General features: G+C 41.9%; 1 protein-coding gene across 2 annotated transcripts in view; it reads right to left on the minus strand.

Moving 5' to 3' along the window:
* sbf2 (SET binding factor 2) overlaps positions 1–18,944 on the minus strand; it is a 104,990-nt gene that overhangs the window by 30,226 nt on the left and 55,820 nt on the right. For both annotated transcript variants that reach the window (XM_005724339.1, XM_005724338.1), the window contains exons 17-20: positions 13,386–13,454; positions 1,979–2,149; positions 1,409–1,680; positions 218–390 (exon numbers count right to left, since the gene is read on the minus strand). In XM_005724339.1, the coding sequence (XP_005724396.1) occupies positions 218–390; positions 1,409–1,680; positions 1,979–2,149; positions 13,386–13,454 (685 nt within the window). The remainder of the gene's footprint in view (positions 1–217; positions 391–1,408; positions 1,681–1,978; positions 2,150–13,385; positions 13,455–18,944) is intronic.

The following is an 18,944-nucleotide window of genomic DNA, read 5'->3' on the forward strand; positions in this document are numbered from 1 at the left end:
CACACACACACACACACACACACACACACATGCATGTGTATGCTTTCTATCAGGATGTGTATTTACAGGTTTTGACATGCCAGGAGTTTAATGAGCTCACAGGCCTCTGTTGCCGTTGGCCTGAGCTGAGAAAACACAAATCGAAGGTTTTACTCTGAATACAGCTGAGGGAATCAGGGTGGTGACAGAGAGTGAATAAATACAGTTAGTGCTGTACCTGGGATCATGCTGTGCAGGCTCTTAATGTGCTCCTGTGTCACGCCGCTCTCTGTGCACACCTTATCGATGAAGCGGGCCACAAACCGAACCACAGAGTTGGCGACGTCGCTGTTTTCCGAGTCCTCAAACCCACTTTCAGTATCAAAGCTCTCTGCCACACTGCCAGCAATGCTGCAAACACACACGATGACACAATGAAAATGAGAAAGGTCAAGCCACCATGCCCAGGAGGAGATCTGATCCTAGATGTGAGAGTTGTGTGCTGACAGACATGGATTTAAACATGCACTGTGCTAAAGAGCAGTGAAGGTGAGAGTGATTTGCAGCCTGGCATGAGCTGAGTGCTGATGCCTGGATCGCTGGCTCAGACTCTATTATCCAAGGAGAATGTTTCACATGAGAAACTGATGCAACTTTCCTTTTGGATGCACAAATACTAAGTGATGAAATCCAAATGTCCTCTGTGGGAAGCAAACATGTCTGGGGTGAAAGCAAAAGAAATTGAAAGAACTTTTCCACATAAATACATTCTTGGCTGCAGCTTTTCTCTCATCTTATTATAAATAGAAACAAAACACATTATAAAATAGCGACATTGTGTTCTTGTGCAATTAGGAACAAAATATAAAAAACTGCAAAAAGATACATCCTCCTGACCTTCAGTTAAACAAGAAATGACAACAAGAAAATCTACATGAATACCCTTCGGTTTTCAGGGCAAGACGTTCAAGGAGGGGATCTACCCCTGTTTAATTGACTCCACAGTTGGTATAGAACATAGGAAATCACTCCCACTCTTATTTTGTTTGGTTTGGGTGAGTACAGCGTAGCTCCAGTATAAGACAACCTGATGGTTTTAAAGTTTCCAGCAGAAGTAAATGAGCCGCACACTTGTTTCGTGCAGTAGCGATGTGAGCCCACAGGATGGATGTGGTCCGGAAACAGAAGGGGAGCTGCGATCCATTTGGCTAAATAGGAAGGTATCATGTAGACCGCAAGCTCTGCCACATCCACCCACATGCTTATCATCACCTTATTAAGAGAAGCACACATACTCCCAAATCATGAAACCCAACATGGAAGTTTCCTTCCAGATAAGACTAATCGCTCTACCTTGCAAATGCAGAACAAGCCAAAAAACATTAAAAAGGTTGCAGTCGGGTTTAAGATGTTAAACCGCTCTCCTGACCTGTTTGTCACAATGCTGTTACTGCCGCTCTCCCAGTCAGTTGCAGGGGTGTTGCGCAGCAGCTTGTTCTTGCTGCTGTCCAAAGGCACCAGCAGGTAAACCATGAGGCTCGCGTAGTGGATGGCCTGGCTGAACACGGTGCTCTCCTCGTTCTTCACGAGCTCCTGCTGCTTGTCTTTGCTCAGACTGGGCCATAAACGCAGCTGCTCTGCTGCTAGGTCCATGGCTGTCTGCTCTTCATCTCGGTCCGCTGCAGGCACGGCACCAGCATCCTAAAGGAGGTAGAAGCAGAAAATAAACATCTTAACAGCCTGCTCAAAAACTTGTTTTGACATTCATACTGTCTTTGAATGTAACTTTGCTAAAGAAGCCAAATGTCATGGTTTGTTGAGCTACTTAAAACCAAGATTGCTTTGAAAAGCGTTATTTTGCATTTATATTCGGATATTTGCTTGAAAACTACATATTAGTAATAAATTATAATAAAATTATTTTCTCACTCTGATTTTTAGTTTAATAGACTTAAAATTGTTACAAAATGTGCAACAGTCCTTCCTATCCCTGTTTTACCTTTAACGTGGCGGTGACGCCCCCCTTTTCCTCCGGGGTGTTAAGATAAAGGGCTCGGATCTGGCTCTGTACTTCGCTGTAGAAAGTGGCTTCCCAGAACTGCTGGTTGGTCCAGATGGGATGGTCCTGTATGCAGGTGTAGGCAAACTGGTTCACTCCCGGAGCCAACTTCTACAAGGCAAAACGGAGATCACACAATGAGGACAATGTGGACAAAAAAAGAGAAAAGAAGCAAGATTACACAGCAGGCTGTTTGGTGGTTAGTTTTCTATGTGGGGCTGATTTTTCACTGGATTTGTGACCGACACTGCATGTTTGTGTAGACACGCGATCTTGTGTAGAAAGACAAAAGAGCCCTCGTGAATTTAAATCTTGGGGGTTATTAAATGACTGACTGATGGAGTAAAAACATAAAAAACAACCTAAAACAAACAAAAAAGGATCGAAAAAAAAAGTTTATGTCAGCTCCGACAGTAAAAGACACTCACCAGATGTTTGACTGTCGGGCTTAAAAACAACGAATGACAGTCTCATTGTTTACAATTAAATATATGTTAGGACAGCAACTTCATTTCCTGTTTTCATAAAATTGAATTCATGTATCAACTAAAAACCTGACAAAGTCAATCAAATCCTTTTTCACCCCCCGTGAGGACAAACACACTGGAGCATGTGGCTCCACAGCCAAACAAAGACACACAACTTCATTTTAAATTCTGATGGAAATCAAAGCGGAGACGCAAATCATCTGCGGTACTCGGCAAAAGTCTTGAATCAACCCTAAAGGAGGCAGACTTTCTTGGAATTTGTAAAGTGCTCTTGAGCAATAGTTCCCCAGCTTTCTGAATAGCTATCAAAACTTTTCTTTGGACACTGGCTGCTTTTTCAGTATTTTTCAGAAGAATTGAAGAACACCTTCAATTTTCAATCTAACAATGATTCCAAACACACAGACAATGGGGTAAAAGCAAACCTAGATAGAAATAAACGCTCAAGTGAACACCATCAGTCATGGTGTGGTCTCCCCAGAATGGAGATCTCATCATTACCGCAGCAGTGAGGGATCATTTTGAGAGAGAATGGAATTTAAAAAAGGCAGCAAACATCCAAAGAAGAGCTTTAAATGTCTTTCAATAAATCTGGCGATGTATTCCTGAAGGCTATTACTAAAGAAATTACAAAAAAGTTTACCTAAGAGTTCAGGCTGTGTTCAAGCATAAAGCTGGTGATTCTTTCGTGCTTGTTAGAACTGTACAGACTCTGTTTTTGCCTGATATACTGTTTTTTCAAAGTATGTTTAAACAGGTTTCAATAAATCATTATAATTTTGTGTGGTTCAAGACTTCTTACTGCATAAACACAATTATCAAGCCATGAAAATACACATTGGACTCAGGTCTAGAGCCTAAACGTTTCTCTTTTTGTTCTCCTGAAGATAAATACAAACGCTCCCCCAGCCTGAGCTAAAATATCCTGCATGCATTATTGGAGATATAACTTCTTAAACAGATAACAACTCCTACTGATGAAGCAGTACACGTTCTTGTGCCTACACTAGTGAAAAACAGTGTTTTTGTTTTTCACTAGTGTAGCCCAAGCAGTGAATCACCTGCTGCTTACAAAAACAGATTCTGAACATACTGTACCGTCCTCAGCACAAGACATGAACGTTGCTGCACACTGTACTGTAATAACACATGTTTAACCACGCTGGAAGTGGTGGGGAAGCAAAAAAAATAAATCAATCACGCCACGAACAACACGATCCAAATACAAGCACGGCGTGCCATTAAATTATCATCACAAACCAACCGCCCACAACCGACCACCTCCCTTCAAAGTCTGATAGCCATATGTAAGGCTGAAGGCTTTTATTAGATTAGCTTCTGAACCCTCCCCCTGAGCCGGACACAACACGGTGGTTTCTATTATCACTTTATAGTTTGCCTTTGAAGGATGAGAACTTTGGAGGTGGGGGTTACTGTAATTATAACAGACAGAACCAAAACAGTTTTATTCCCAGTGAAATGGGCCAGAAGCCAGAAGCCAGGAGAGCTGGGAGCTAATGCCCGCAGCTGCAAGCACATAGCACTGATAACGCAAGTCTTTCTGGAGCTGTGTCTTGTTAGCGGTTTATGGGTGTTAACAGGTCAGCGGTTTTTCTTCATAATTCAGACAAATGTGGTTTTCCGCCTTAATAACACATGTAATTGAAGAAGAGCTGGCAGATATGTCTTACTGTTTAAAAAATGTGTAGGTTAAACCTCTTGAAAGAAAGAATCATTCGGACATGTTGACACACAACCGAAGCCGAGCCCTCCTCCGCTCGGCTAATATTAGATTACCCAAATGAAACCGCTTTTTAGGGGAAACATGACTCTGCTGAGCGCAGCAGATTTTCATGAGTTTTCAAGGTGTTTAAAATAAGAAGCAATAACATCCTGCTGGCTGATGACAGAGGCCAAGACAGATTCAAATGATCACAATTTAGAACAAGAATGTGAAATAACAGTGTAGGTTACTAAAGGTCAGCTGTTGTTGTTGTAGCTTTTTACCCTTTATTTAATGTTTTAGGTGCATCATCATGCTCAAACCATGAATACTGCAGTTATATGGTGCAGCTCTGCAGTGGTAGTGCAGATCCTGCACTGGTTGGGGCATTTCTTTGTGTCTCCACAGGTACCTTCAGCCCCACAGATTAAAGAGGCAGGATATACCATGCAATGAAAGAACTGATATGATATTAAGATATACACTCACTGACCACGTCATTCCACCTGTTCCAACTGCTGTTAACTCAAATATCTAAATTAGTCAATCTCATGGCATAAAAATAGACACTGAGGCCTGTAGGCATGGTCAAGACGACATGCTGAGGTTCAGATGGAGGATCAGAAATGGGCACAAAGGTGAATTAAATGACTTTGCTGAATTGCTGATGAACTGAGAATTTCCCACACAACTATCACTAGTGTTTACTAGTAAATGTCTGGAGTCAGTCTGCCAACTTGAGGTCAGACTGCCTCGAGCTGACAGAAACACAAGAGTAACTTCAAGTAATTCACCTGTTAAAACTAAGGTAAGAGCATCTCTGAATGAACAACAAGCAGACGGGCAACAGAAGTATAAAACCAATGCACCATAATCACCTAAGAACGGGAAACTGAGGCTACCAAAACAGAAGATTAATGTCTGATGAGACTTAATTTCTGCTGGTACATGGCATGTTATTCAGTTCAATTCAATTCAGTTTTATTTATACAGTCCCAAATCACAACAACAGTCACCTCACGGCGCTTTATATTGTAAGGTAGACCCTACAATAATACATACGGAGAAAAACCCAACAGTCATATCACCCATATGAACAAGCGCTTTGGCGACAGTGGGAAGGAGAAACTCTCTTTTAACAGGAAGAAACTTCCGGCAGAACCAGGCTTGTTTATGGACGTAAACAATGGTTTAAGGCTGCTGCTGGTGTCATGTTGTCAGGTATATTTTCTTGCCACACTTATCCATCCCTTTATGACCACAGCGTACCATCTTGTGATGCCACAAAGTTCAAATGATCTCAAACTAATTTCCTGAACATGACACTGTACTCCAATAGAGTGACTCTGGACTGGGGTGGAACAGGAGATTCACATCATGGATGTGCAGTTGACAAATCTTCAGCAAATGTTTGATGTTGTCAAACAGTTTAATATGGACCAAACTCTCTGTTCTGAAGGCAAAAGGGGGTCCAATCCTTGTATTTTCCATTTGTAACAGCTCCTCCTGCAGGGCCTTGCCATCAACTGTTCCTAAATGATGCCTCAGCACTATGACACACAGTTTACCTCTCCTTCCATTTAAACCACTCGTACTAGACACAGATTTCACCTGACGCTTAAATGCAAGCTGCCGGAAGACATACTTGTAGACAACATTAGGATGTCATTATGAGAACACGTGTAGATAAACTGTTTCCGCAGAGCTAAATTGATCACAGCTATAAATAAATACTGACAAATAGGAACAGAATAGCAGCCCCCTAGATGGTACTGTGTGCTAGCCTTTGTCAGTGTCTTGCAAGAGATGCTGCGAGGGAGTGTGTAGTTTGTGTAGGAGGGTCCGAGTGTGTGCGATTTGTTAGCGGCTGTACTTTCTTGACTTATCAGGAGTTTTGTAGGTCATTTCGACCCAGGTTGGCTCTTACTCATTTGTAAAGCACCAGACAGATGTGCAAGGAGGAAGGGAAAAGGGAAGGAGAAAAGAAAGGAAAGGGAGGAGGAAAGAATAGAAGGAAGCAAAGATGAAGGGAAGGAGGGAGCATACCACTATTAGCCCCATCTGGCTGTGTGATCAGTGAAGAGGAGGAATGCAGGGCTTGGTAAAAACAAGCTGAAAAAAACAAAATAAAAAAACACAAGGGGAGACAGAAAGGAGAAAAAGCCGTGCACAAGTCACAGTAATTAGGCTATCAGGATTTAGAATCCCACTTTGAACTCTGATTTTATCCAGAGGTTCATAATATGATTGATAACCGCCTCAGCCATGCAGCGTTATGCATGTCCGCTGTCTCTGAGATGGTGAATGTTGTCGCTGAAGGGAGGACGCACTTGCATGCAGACTGCTATATCTGATACGTCGTCAGCTTCGGGGCAGCAACATTATTTACGCGCTTTGGAAGAATTCATAGCATTCCTGAACTGTTGATATAAAAACAATCATCATTTCTGGAGCAGCCTTGAGTGAGAATGCACGCTTGACCCGAACACAATCCATCTCCGACTTTTGCAATTCTTGCACGAGTGCGCGCATTGCGAGGAGAGCTACTAAAGTCGTGAAGCGTCTAAAAGCCTGCCTTCAAATAGCGTATTCAAGTCAAACAAATAAAGAAACACATGCCGACAGTCATACTAATAAACATGCCTATCGTGGCATCCACAACTGTGCAAAAACACAATGTACAAGTAACATAAATGTTCCAAAAGAAAAATGAAAACACAGATACGGTGAGGCATTTTGGAGATAGTCAGGGGTCACGGAGTACGTCATCTTCCTTGTGGGGACAAAGTGGAGAGCAGTTTGACAGAACGAGCTGCCAAATGCCTCCAGGCATAAACTCTGGATGAAAGAATGCTAACAGTCAAGTGCTCTTGTTGTGCAAGTCATCCAGTCTTGTGTTTGGGTTTTCAAACGGCTGCTGCATTCAATCTGCATTTTCCCCCACGCGGAGGCATTTAATCTGGCGACACATTCAAATGTCAGGAGAAAGGGATCAGGTGGGGCAGTAAAAGGGCAGAATAACACTTCCATGCATCAATGACACCCGTTCATCTCCTGATAAACCCACGTCTCACTAGACAATGCATAAGAAAAGACCTCGCCTTTAACAAATGGGCCGCTGTCCAAAGGCTGCGAGGCATTTAAATAAAATTTACCTGCACAGGCCAAATGACATGCATGATTTAGACTAGACATTCTGTAATATTTACACCGTTTTAGTGTGAGCAAAACATTCAGGGGAGGGATAAGCTGAGGGGAAAGCAAAACAACTTAATAGAGAATTTGGGTCAATAACATAGGGTTTTAGTGTGAATTATATGGCCAGCCATAAGAATAAACACGGTCTCTATCCAGCAGCTTCAGGGACATGAGCTGAGAGCGAAAGCGAGAGAGAGAGAGCGAGAGAGAGAGAAAGCTTCCCACATTACCCGACCTGGAGACTCGAAGGCCGTGGGGACAGTGCCACTGTAAGCATGAACACACTGTGAGCCTGCCAAAGTCTGGCCAAGAATATCAAACAGGAACTTGACCAATGTCTGACTCCTAACCTTGAACTAACAGTCTTTAAAGTGCACTGTCTGAACAGAGGAGGGATAATTTTTACCCAAAGTTTGGCTTGTAGTGCAAAAGGAAAAGTTTTTTCCCCACAGTGAGAAATGTGCATCATTGATTAAAGTGTGCTTAGACTCTGACTTAAATGAAAACAAAAAATAGAAACTCATTTATCTTTGAATCATTTTATATCAAAATTGCAAAAATTCCTGCTTAGGAGACTCTTTCAAGACTGTTACAATGGAAATTATTTGGAAACTTGGAAAACCTTTTCTCATGCAACAATGGTACTGGACTGTTACACTTTATTGCAACAAATCAAACTTCGGCTGTGGCTACAATGTAGCTTGCCATCACCAGTGTGTGAATGTGTGTGTGAATGGGTGGATGACTGGTTGTGTAAAGTGCTTTGGGGTCCTTAGGGACTAGAAAAGCGCTATACAAATACAGACCATTTACCATCTAAATGTGTGGTTTACTGGGACTGAAGCCTCTCATTTATACAATAGGTGCCTTTTAGGTGAGCATTCATCACAGCTTTATTACACAATTATGGAAAGTCCTGCAGAAGGCTTACTAAAGCAGTATTACTCAGGACAAGATAAATGACATGCTCTTGTTGTTCTACGGGTTCTGAAAAACAGGAACACATCTTTACACAATTTTGAAAATATTCAGTCAACGGATCAAGGAATGATTAAACTGTGAGACCTCACCTATCTGAAGTGAGGACTACAATGTCATTTGATTTATTTTTGTGTTGGAGATGCTTATGGATAGACTTTGCTGCTTTCTGATGGTGCACTTATGTAATGAACTAAGACAAAAGCCTTCTAGGAACAGCTGGAAGCAACAGCCTGCCCAGACAGGTTAGTCTGAGTATTTCACAGACTCCTGGATTTTTAAACATTCAACGCAACCATCACTAGCATTTACAGCGGATGGTCTGAAAAAGAGCTTCAGTGGGCGGCACTGTCAGTCTTTTTGTGAAAATGTCTTGTTGATGCTAGAGGTCAGACTGCTTCGACCTGACAGAAAGGCACCAGCAACTCAAATGATCACTGGTTATAACTAAGGTATGCAAAGGAGCATCATCAATCATCAATGCACAACGCGTTGAACCTCGAAGCAGATAGACTACAGCAGCAGACGTCCGCAGCGAACCTGAACAATAAACGAAGGCTCCACTGGCTCACCAAAATTGGACAAGAGAGTCAGGTCTGGTCTTGATTTTTGCTGCATCATCTGAATGATAGGGTCAGAATTTGGTGTAAACAATATGACACACAACATCCATCCTGCTTTGTATCAACACTGCAGGCCTTTGTCATGCTGTAATGGTGTGGGGGATATTTTCTTGGCATACTTTGGTCTCCTTAATTCAGAGGTTGGCAACCTGTGGCTGGTGAGCCATGGGTTATAATTAGGGTTAACCGTAACCCCCATTAGTACATATACTATATGTATTAATTTATTCTCTTCCATTACATCTGTCCTCCGTCAACCGCCTGTGTTTCTATAAAGGTTCCTTTGATGTTGAAGGCTGCCGACGCCTGCTTTAGCACCAACTGAGCATTGTTTACCACAAACTACCTGAGTATTGTTGCTGACCATGTCCACCTCCTGATGGCTGCTTCCAGTAGGAAAATGGACCATGTCACGAAGATCAAATTATTTCAAACTGGTTCCTTGAACATAACAATGAGTTCACTGTAGTCAAATAACCTCCACCGTCACCAGATCTCTATCCAAAAGAGCACCCCTGGGATGTGGTGGAACGGGAGATTCACGTCATGAATGTGGAGCCGAGAAACCTGCAGCAACTGTGTGATGCTATCATAAGAAAAGGTATTTTAAGCTAATCCGGCCAAATATGTGCAGGGGCTCTTCAGGCAAACACAACACTAAAACAAAAAAAACGTGACTAAAGGAAGGAAAACGTCAGGAGGAAGGAGACAGTAGCCTTTTTCACACAAGACATTTTGAGCAGTCACTGTAGTAATATTAGTAACAGTTTAATTACTACATCCACATGATTTACAGCTTTGGCATGCCACAGTGTCTTTATGTGAAAGCAAAGTAAGAGCATCTATCAAAACTCCTACATCATGTCTTTCTAAGATTGTGTAGGGTTGAGTTTAGATTGGCACTATATGAGGGTTGGGTGACGAATATATATCGACTATCGTTTTTACAAGGACAAGTTATTTATTTATTTGCCCATGAGTAAGCTTGCTAATAATGATGGAGCTAATAGAAGCAGTCAGAAAAAAAATAATAGCGCTGTTTTAACAGCACCCTCTTTCATCTGCGAGCAAATGCACCATCCTCAGAGTGCGCCCAAATGCTTGTTGATGGACCTGCAGACTCTGGTGATAGCCTAGCATACTCAGCCGGATGGTGGACACGTACGTGCTCATGCAAGTTAGTCTTGTTTGAGTACTTTACTCGAACTATACGTCTGCACAAGCGGCACACCACTTTGGTTACATCCTTAAGTTTGCCTCTTTCATCCCAAATTGGCGACTTTATATATTTTTTTAGTGCTGTCAGTGTTAACGCGCCGTCATCACCGATTAACAATTAACCCATCTGGAGCGCAGACTGAGTCAAAATCCCTGAAATGTCTCTATCGACGTTTTTCGGGCAGTTTGTCCAAAGTTCGTTCATTCTGCGCCTCAGATGGGTCGATTGTGTTAAAAATTTTAATCGCGTTAATCGTGATGACCGCGTTAACGCTGACAGTCCTAATGTTTTTTATGGAAATTAGTTTGTCCATGTTCAGACTTCTGTGTTGTACACGTGCAAATCAGTCTGTGCATGATTACATTGCTCCGCCCATCAAAAGGTCTGTGCATGCGCGAATATATCGCCCATCGTCGATTATTGGACTGACGATTGTCAGTTGGAAGTTTTTTACATATCGCCCAACCCTACACTATATTAGAGATGGACCGATCCGATATTAGGTATCGGTATCAAAAATACTTTTTGATACAAGATTTTTCTTAGCTGCACACACAAATGTGGAAATAATGAATAAAAATATTAAACATGTACAGAAACATGTGAAACAGGGTATGGAAATCAATTGTGACATATCAGATCATGCATGCCTCACAGTCCCCACCCAAAATGACAGCTGCTGCCATGCTCCATTACCACGCTTTGTTTTTCTCACATTTCCACTGCATGATCCTTGTTTTATTAAACCAGAGATTACAGACATTTTTGGCAGATTCCTTCGTGACCTCACTTTACTTTTCCCCCTTTGGATGAAACACAGCTCAGTGCTGTCATTAATTCCAATCATCTGTAAACAACAAAGAAAAATGGCTTTCTCTAAATGTCTTTACTTCTAACAAGCTGCCTGTGCCACAAAAGGCATTATTTTTAATCTTCTAACTGAAAAGGGAGGAAATCGCTGCAGTGTGTGGTAACTGTGACTTATGATCAGCTAACATAGTTGAGACAGAAACCACTTTGTAACGAGAAGTAATTTTACATGAGAGAAAGTTTCAGTCCTGGTGGGTTTGAAGAGAAACGAGAAAAACAACAAATATCAAACAAAGTTACATCAGCCTGTGGCATGTGAACTGAATAAGTCATGTGGTGGCACAGAGCAGGCCAGTTCCCAGTCCAGCCCATCAGGGTACAGCACTGGTATCCAACAAAAAGCCAGTGTGGACAGTTGTGTCTGTTCCTATAGCAACAAGTAAGCTGCAAGGACATAGTTGTGGTTGATTAGATGATTTGGAAACCAAAGGCCACGGCTGGCTTTAAAATACTGTGTGCTTCTAGCAGGGGTCGAAAAGTCAAGTAAGCAGTTCTTTCTCTGGTTATTCCCTGTGTAGAAACTTCTCTATTGTGAAGGCAATGTTAAGTTAAGGTCAACTACCACTTGAAACTCTTGGGCTGCCAGTAAAATTGATGATTGAGAGGTGTGTGGCGTGGGTCATGGGAAAAAAGAAGGTTTACTGACATGGACAAGCATGTAACAGACGCTGTATCCAGCTTGTGGTTACATTTTGACTGACATGCATCTCGCTACCCAAATATCTTCAATAAAACTAAGACAAAGCTGATATATCTGCATTTTATTAGTCGAAATCCGCTGTTACTGCACGTCACTGTTTATGCATTATCACACTTGCGGTGGCAGTTAGGGCAGGGCGAAGACAAGGGAAATGGTTAACAGTTCAGTTCCTTAAACCAGCTGTGCACACAAGCCCATCTACAATTCACAACAGCCAGCAAGAAACCAAAACACAGAGAAATTCACAAGACCTCCAAAGTGGAATTACAGACAGTGATGGTCCAAAATACTGACAGGAACTGCCTTGTTTAATGTAATCCCCAGAGCTGATCTGTTCAACAGGAGTCAATGCTTGCAGGTTCAGTTTGATGAGATTTAGGAGCAACATATTTAACATGTTTAGGCTGACAGGTTTAAAAGAGTCCAGTCCGGTACCATCTGTCAATGCGCTGATAAGCTCAAATCAATAATTTATCTAAGATTGTTTTAAATATTTAGAGGCAGTAGTTTCACTTATTAAACTAGACTATATGCATGGCTAGAAACCACAGGGGGTAAGTGAATATTTGCATACAGCTGTGTGGAAAAATAAAGTTCCCAGGTATTAATGCAGTCATGTGAAAACCTAAGCACACTCCTTGATAGATTATATTGTAAAACCACCTTTAGCAACAATAGCTTTCAACGTGGTCACCCCTTCACCACCGTGGTTAGCAGTGGGTAGGTGGTCAGGTGTTTCTGCTGATATGATGACATTGTTCCAGAGATCTTGTGGTTTCTTCAGATGCACTTTTGTAAACCTAAGTCGCGCTGCTACACAATATTGTCAACAGTATTTTTTCTGCCTTCACAAGCTTATGAATTCAAGTGACATGCCATTCTTAATATAATCTTATGATGTTTAATATGATATTGGCCCTCGCTTTGCAGCTATACCAGCTTCAACTCTTCTGGGAAGGCTTTCTACAAGGTTTAGGACTGTGTTTATGGTCATTTTTGACGATTCTTCCAGAAGTGCGCTTGTGAGATAAGATGCCGATGTTCGACGAGAAGGCCTGGTCTCCATTAATTCATCCCAAAATTGTTCTATCGGGTTGAGGTCAGGGTTCTGTGCAGGCCATTCAAGTTCTTCGACACCAAACTCACTCATCCATTTATGAATCTTGCTTTGTGTATTAGTGCCAAGTCATGTTGAAACAGCAAGGGGCCATCCCCAAACTGTTCATTCGTCACTCCAGAGATCACGTCTCACTGCCCTAGATTCCAGCGGTGGGGTGCTTTACACCACTGCATCCAACACTTTGCATTGTGCTTGGTGATATGAGGCTTGAATGCAGCTTACTTACTATATCAATTCTTATCGAAGCATCAAAGGTTTGCCTAGTTCTTCACAGGACTGCAGAAAGCCTGGGGAAACTTTCTTTTTCACATAAAAAAGTTAAACTGATCCCTTAGATGATATAGACGGCATTGAGAAAACAGGTGGAGCAAAAGATTTACATTCAAGGCACACACTTCTATGCTTTGATAGAATTATTATTTCCTTACCCTGTAAAATGCTGTTGACAGGGGCAGCAGTGCAGCAGCCACCGTGAACTCCTCAGAGGTGGAGCAGTCCTGCGGGGTGAAAAGTAAGGGAGAAGTGAGAACAGAGCAGGAAACAAAGCATGGTGCGAAACGCGGAGAGAACATCTTTTCAACCCTACTATCATCAGGTTTGATAACTTTGTGTGAAAATATTTTATGATGTCAACACAATTTTAAATTGCACGACAACAGCAGAAACATGGTCTTTGAGGGCTCTGCTGATCAACAGCTACAAATTAGCAATGCAGAAATGTGACTTTGGGAGAACTTTGGGTGGCAAAGAATCCATCTTCAGCATTTCTAACGTCCTGTTACATAAAGACACTGTTCTGTTAAATGTCAGGGCAAAGCTCAAAACTAGGCCTGCCAAATCCCCTCACTCTGCTCTTTTGCACCGTTATGACATATGCTTTCAATCTTCTTATATAATTCCTGCCTTGACACGACTGTCAGTGTGTCCCAGTCTTCAATTTATTGATATTGATTCAGCTAGACTGCCATACAAGGCTAATTAAAAAAATGATAATCACAAAATGTTGCGTAAAGTGCAGTTATTTTGGCCATTAATCAAGCATCCACGACCAGCCAGAAAGCAAATTCAATTTTCTTTTTTTATTTCAAAAGGGATTGGTTGAAAATATTCCCTCTTTGACATTTACACACCATTCCAATGAGTCTCTGTATCTGAGACTATTTCAGGTCAGAGAGGCGGTGCTTAACAGCACTTTTAAAAGGATGGCATTAAGACAAAAATCACTACATGGGAGGCTGAAGGTGGGAGGCGCTTAGGGGCCCACACTAAACTTTTCTTACACAGACCATAGAAAACAATGGGGAACAAAAGAAAAAGAGTTGAGTTGGACTCAAAAGTGCTTCACCCACAGGAAATTGGTACTTATGTGCAGTAAGCTTTGTTGGGATTTATTCGTTGAACTCTGCAAATGAAAACAGCCAGAGGAAACTTGATTTAAGACCATGTACAAACAACAGCACTGATTCTGACCTTGTGCCGCACCGGATAACCCCGAGTCATTAAAAAAAACCCCCAAAAAAAACCTGTATGACAAATGTTTTCATATTTAATGTATTGGTTTTGGACCAACGTCACGTGAAAATGAGACTCTTAAAACCATGACTGTGTTCTTCAAAAACAACATACTATCAGAGTGCTTCATTTTGGAGAGGGAGATAGGCGGAGGAATGCTCCACTTTCTGATAGCGGTCTGTAATGGGGGGCCCTCTTGCCGCCACTCCTGAAAATGCGCACAGGCAAGAATGTACAAAGGGGAGAAAATGCAAAACACATGAAAGCCAGTGCCCCCCCCCCCGTCGACAAAGCGACACAGTTTCTGCTTTAGTTTTCTTGTTGCTAGTTTTTTTCCTTCTTCTTTGCAGTCATTGGGGCTGTGGTAAAATGTTCCAGCTTACTGGAGCGGCACCGAAGCATTGTTTACCCAGCATCCTCGACAAAGCTGCAGGTCACTGGAGTTCATGGACCCCAGACAAAATAGAACAACAAGTGGAAATGCACAGGCAGAAGAGTGTGACTATTTTACAAATGAGTACTCTTCCAAGGAAAAAAACAGAAATTTAGCGATGACCGGAGCCTTTTTAACCAAAATGGTCCAAGAATGGCTGGAGGTGGGAAAGGGGAGGGGTTTAGATACTTCACCATATCACCTTTCATATAAAGAAGACTTAATCGGCTTCACTTAAGCCACACTTAACCTCCACCTTAATCTCCTGTGAGCAGCCAGAGAAGATAAGTGACAGCTCAAAAGCTTTTGAGGTCGAGTAACAAAGTGAAGAGATAGCAGTGAAATCTCCAGCAGATTAGACTGAATGAGTGCTTGTAGTCCATCAAACACTTGACAAAAAGTTACTGCATTAAGCACTCAGTCATTCTCACAGCGTCCACACGGTTCATGGTGGGGAACTCGTCCTTAACATATGTTATTTGGGTTTTCAAGAATAGAGGGAGAAGAAGATGTTGCTGTTTGCACGAACACCCTGCAGCCTCCATTTCCTTCCATTATTTACTATGTGTCTAACCTTTTTCCCTCATTCTTTAGCCTGCTGGAGCTATAACAGCGAGGATGACTAACACCGCTATTCTGTTTCAGACACGTATGCACTGGACAAACACAAGGAGGCTGTCAGCATGTGACACAAAACGCTGTAGGATGTGAGCAAACACTAACTTCCTGTGTTAGCACCTTCCAGGAAAGCTGTGGGATGACACTTGCGGCATGCATTTATGAGACTTTCACGGCAGAGGGCAAACAGAGCAGCGCCTGCCTCATAGCCTATTACTGTTAATTGCGTCTGGAATTACGAATAGGAAAAGGAATTAGGCAAAAATAAGCAACATAGCTGACATTTGTGTCACCCGGATGAGCAATAAACAGAAATTCCGTAGTGAAAGCAAGATATCCGATTAGCACTGATGTTTACCTGGCCACACTGGTGCACATCCTTGAGAAACATTTATCCGAACATGGGAATGATACTAAGTACAGATTCCCAGTGACCAGTGAGTTACATAAGGCAGTCCATTAGGACCACTAAGGCAGACAAGAGGGCATTTTCTCACAGCAAGAGACTAATTTATGAGCTAAATAATGTACAAATGTAATCACTAATAACTATTAATGGAAATGTTCAAAGTGATTAAAGTGCAGCGGGTAGAAATTAAGCTAGAGTGGGGGGACGGGTGAGGGTAAAGGGTACATCAGGGTTCATCAGCTCAGATGTGGCAACATGCAGTCCATATAGGACAGTTAGATGGAGTTCACCCTCCACCCGACAACAACATCTATGCTTAATATGCATTACTGTACACTTTTCCATGTCACACGTTTGAGGTCGGGATCATAAATGACGCATGGACTCTGCGCCGAGGCGATCTCTTCCCATAGACCTCGGACTCTGACACCCTCTCACAGTAAACCTCCATTCGGAGCGCGTCCGTGAGCACCATCATGACACTGCAGGCCATGAGAGAGCAGAGCACAGAAGGCTAATAATCCTATCAGACAGGAAATGGTTGGAATGCCAGGACACATCCACAGCAGGGCTTGTTCCCCCACATGGTTTGCACAACTTTTACTTCTAAATGCTAGAGCATTGACCAGCGCATGCACGCACATGCGCACGCACACTCATATAAATGAGCAATTAACATAAATGCCTCAATAAGGGGGGTATTACTCATGGCAGAGAAACACAGCAGAGATAAGGCCAACAACAGATGTTTAAACAGGAAAAAATGCACAACTGTAAATTTCTTACAGACACTCACAGATTGTTAGCGCGCCTAACGAGATAGCCAAAGAAAGAAAAGCTAGTTCATACATACTTCCAAGGTACAGTTTCATCTGATTCCAGCGCCTCAACCTTTAGCCTACTCTGTGGCGCACACATCCTGCTAACTCTTTCAAAGGAAAACTCTGATTGTAACCAGAAAACAGAAAAGTCACACAGCCGTTGACAGTTTAACGATAAATCTTGTAAGTGGTTTCTTAATGATGATGTCACTGCAAATCAACGTGTCAGATCAACACACGCGCCACAAATACTGAGGCGGCATGTGGCTGTCATCATGCAAGAAGCATGAACATTTTTTGCAGAATAGGTCACTTTGGCTTTGTGAAGCTCTGGACCTTTGAACACGCACACACAGACACAATCCGGCCGGCCGCGGCGCGCTCTGTGACATCTTTATGGGGTCCTTGTTTTGCTGGGTATTGAAACAAAGGCGACGTAGCAGAATTTAAAAGTAATAACTGGCCCCACATATTAAAATGTATATTTAGATGCCAGACGAACACAAGACCGAGAGCTGCAAGCCAAACAATAAAATCTTTAAAAACAACAATAAATGATTCTAAAATTTTTAGAGAAAGGCTGATTACATACTTTGTTGCAATTCATCAAAGTGTACTCCACGTCTATATTTGTGAAATTATTACTTTGTCCTTTGGGGTACTAGCATTTCAGCAAACATGTTTTGTTTATATTCTTTTTAAACATGTTCATGTCTAACATGTAGTTTACAAGAGCAGAACAAATGAAAATAGTGAATATTAGCACAACTTGGATGTAGGTTTACTTGCTTGAATTGCAGACAGCACTAAAGATACAGATGACCTATTCATTTTCCTAGAGCATACCTGTTCAACAGGTTCATTTGTTTGGGTGAAAGAAAAATTTAAGCCCAGGTTTGCAGATTTTGTTCTGATGGTGAAGACCAAATGACGCACCAGCTTTCATGTAACAACATGAAAGCACGCGTTTGATTTATACTTGAGATAGAATTGAACTAAAGAGGCTGTGCAAACGAGATTTTGGTTTTATAAAGCCTTGGTAAATGCAGACCAGCGATAAAGTCTCTGATCCTGAAAATGAAGACAATCAAACGCCAACAAACTACTTTTCTCTTCCTGTTCTCGAAAGGCCAAATTCATCAAAACTCCATTTGAACAACTCTGAAGCAACGTGCACATTTTGCACGTCCCTAGCAGATGGTGGGATTAATTGGTTTTCTGTTATTTGGGGGGGAATGACTGGAATCTCAAGTCACTCTATAAATGCTGTACTTTTTGACTATTGCTTACATTTTTAAAATCCCTCAGATGGGTTTATTCACACTAATAAAACAAGGGGAACTACCAATTAAGACCAACTGCTCCGTTTGAGTAAAGCTTTACAGACTTTTTATAAGCTGCAAAAAAAAACAAAAAAACAACCACACTACGTACTTGCTTTGACAAAGAGCTGAACCACCAGGAGGGCACGAAGAAGACACAAACACAGTATCTGATTAACAATGAGAAGCATTGTGAGGTCTTATAGGTCACAAGTCTCATGACACAAGGCCAGACAGTTGCAAATAAAGGCAAACTTTATATGGCTTCAAAGTAGATGTGCCCGATCACAGCTTTTACTTTGAAGATGAACTTTCTCCTTTTCCGGTTTGCATAGCATTTTTTTTATAGTTTCACCATGGCGTGGAGTGTTTTGCAAGTGTTTGCAGACGGGATGGCATCTTCCATGAAAACCAGCAACTGCAACCTGCTAGAAACAAAACAATCACAAGGCCATTTTGGATGCACTACTGTGTACGTCTTTACGACCAATTTCACGCTAAAACTACCAACAACCACTCACCAAACAGTGATGGGATGCACACGCGACTGGAGGTTACCAGCAGGCAAGGTCACTTATCGGTCTTCAAACTTGCATGACTGGGTCTTACCGATTCAATTTCACAGCGACTGCAAGCAACATCCATTGAACAATCGCAGTCTATTGGGGAATATGCATTCTTCCCTCGTGACCAGGGTTTACTAAGTGGTCGCCAACATGTCCCTAAGCCTGTGTGAGACCTTAAGCATTACTATCTGACTCTCTACAGCTAATCTTTTAAACTCATAAAGTCTACTTTGTGATACGGAACTAAAATATTTACATGGATCTGAAAAACATTTTCCTGTATATCAGCTTTAGAAAAAGTGCTTT

Source organism: Pundamilia nyererei, unplaced genomic scaffold (genome assembly GCF_000239375.1).
Source record: "Pundamilia nyererei isolate P.nyererei 1_Seehausen unplaced genomic scaffold, PunNye1.0 scaffold00011, whole genome shotgun sequence".
NCBI lineage: Eukaryota > Metazoa > Chordata > Actinopteri > Cichliformes > Cichlidae > Pundamilia > Pundamilia nyererei.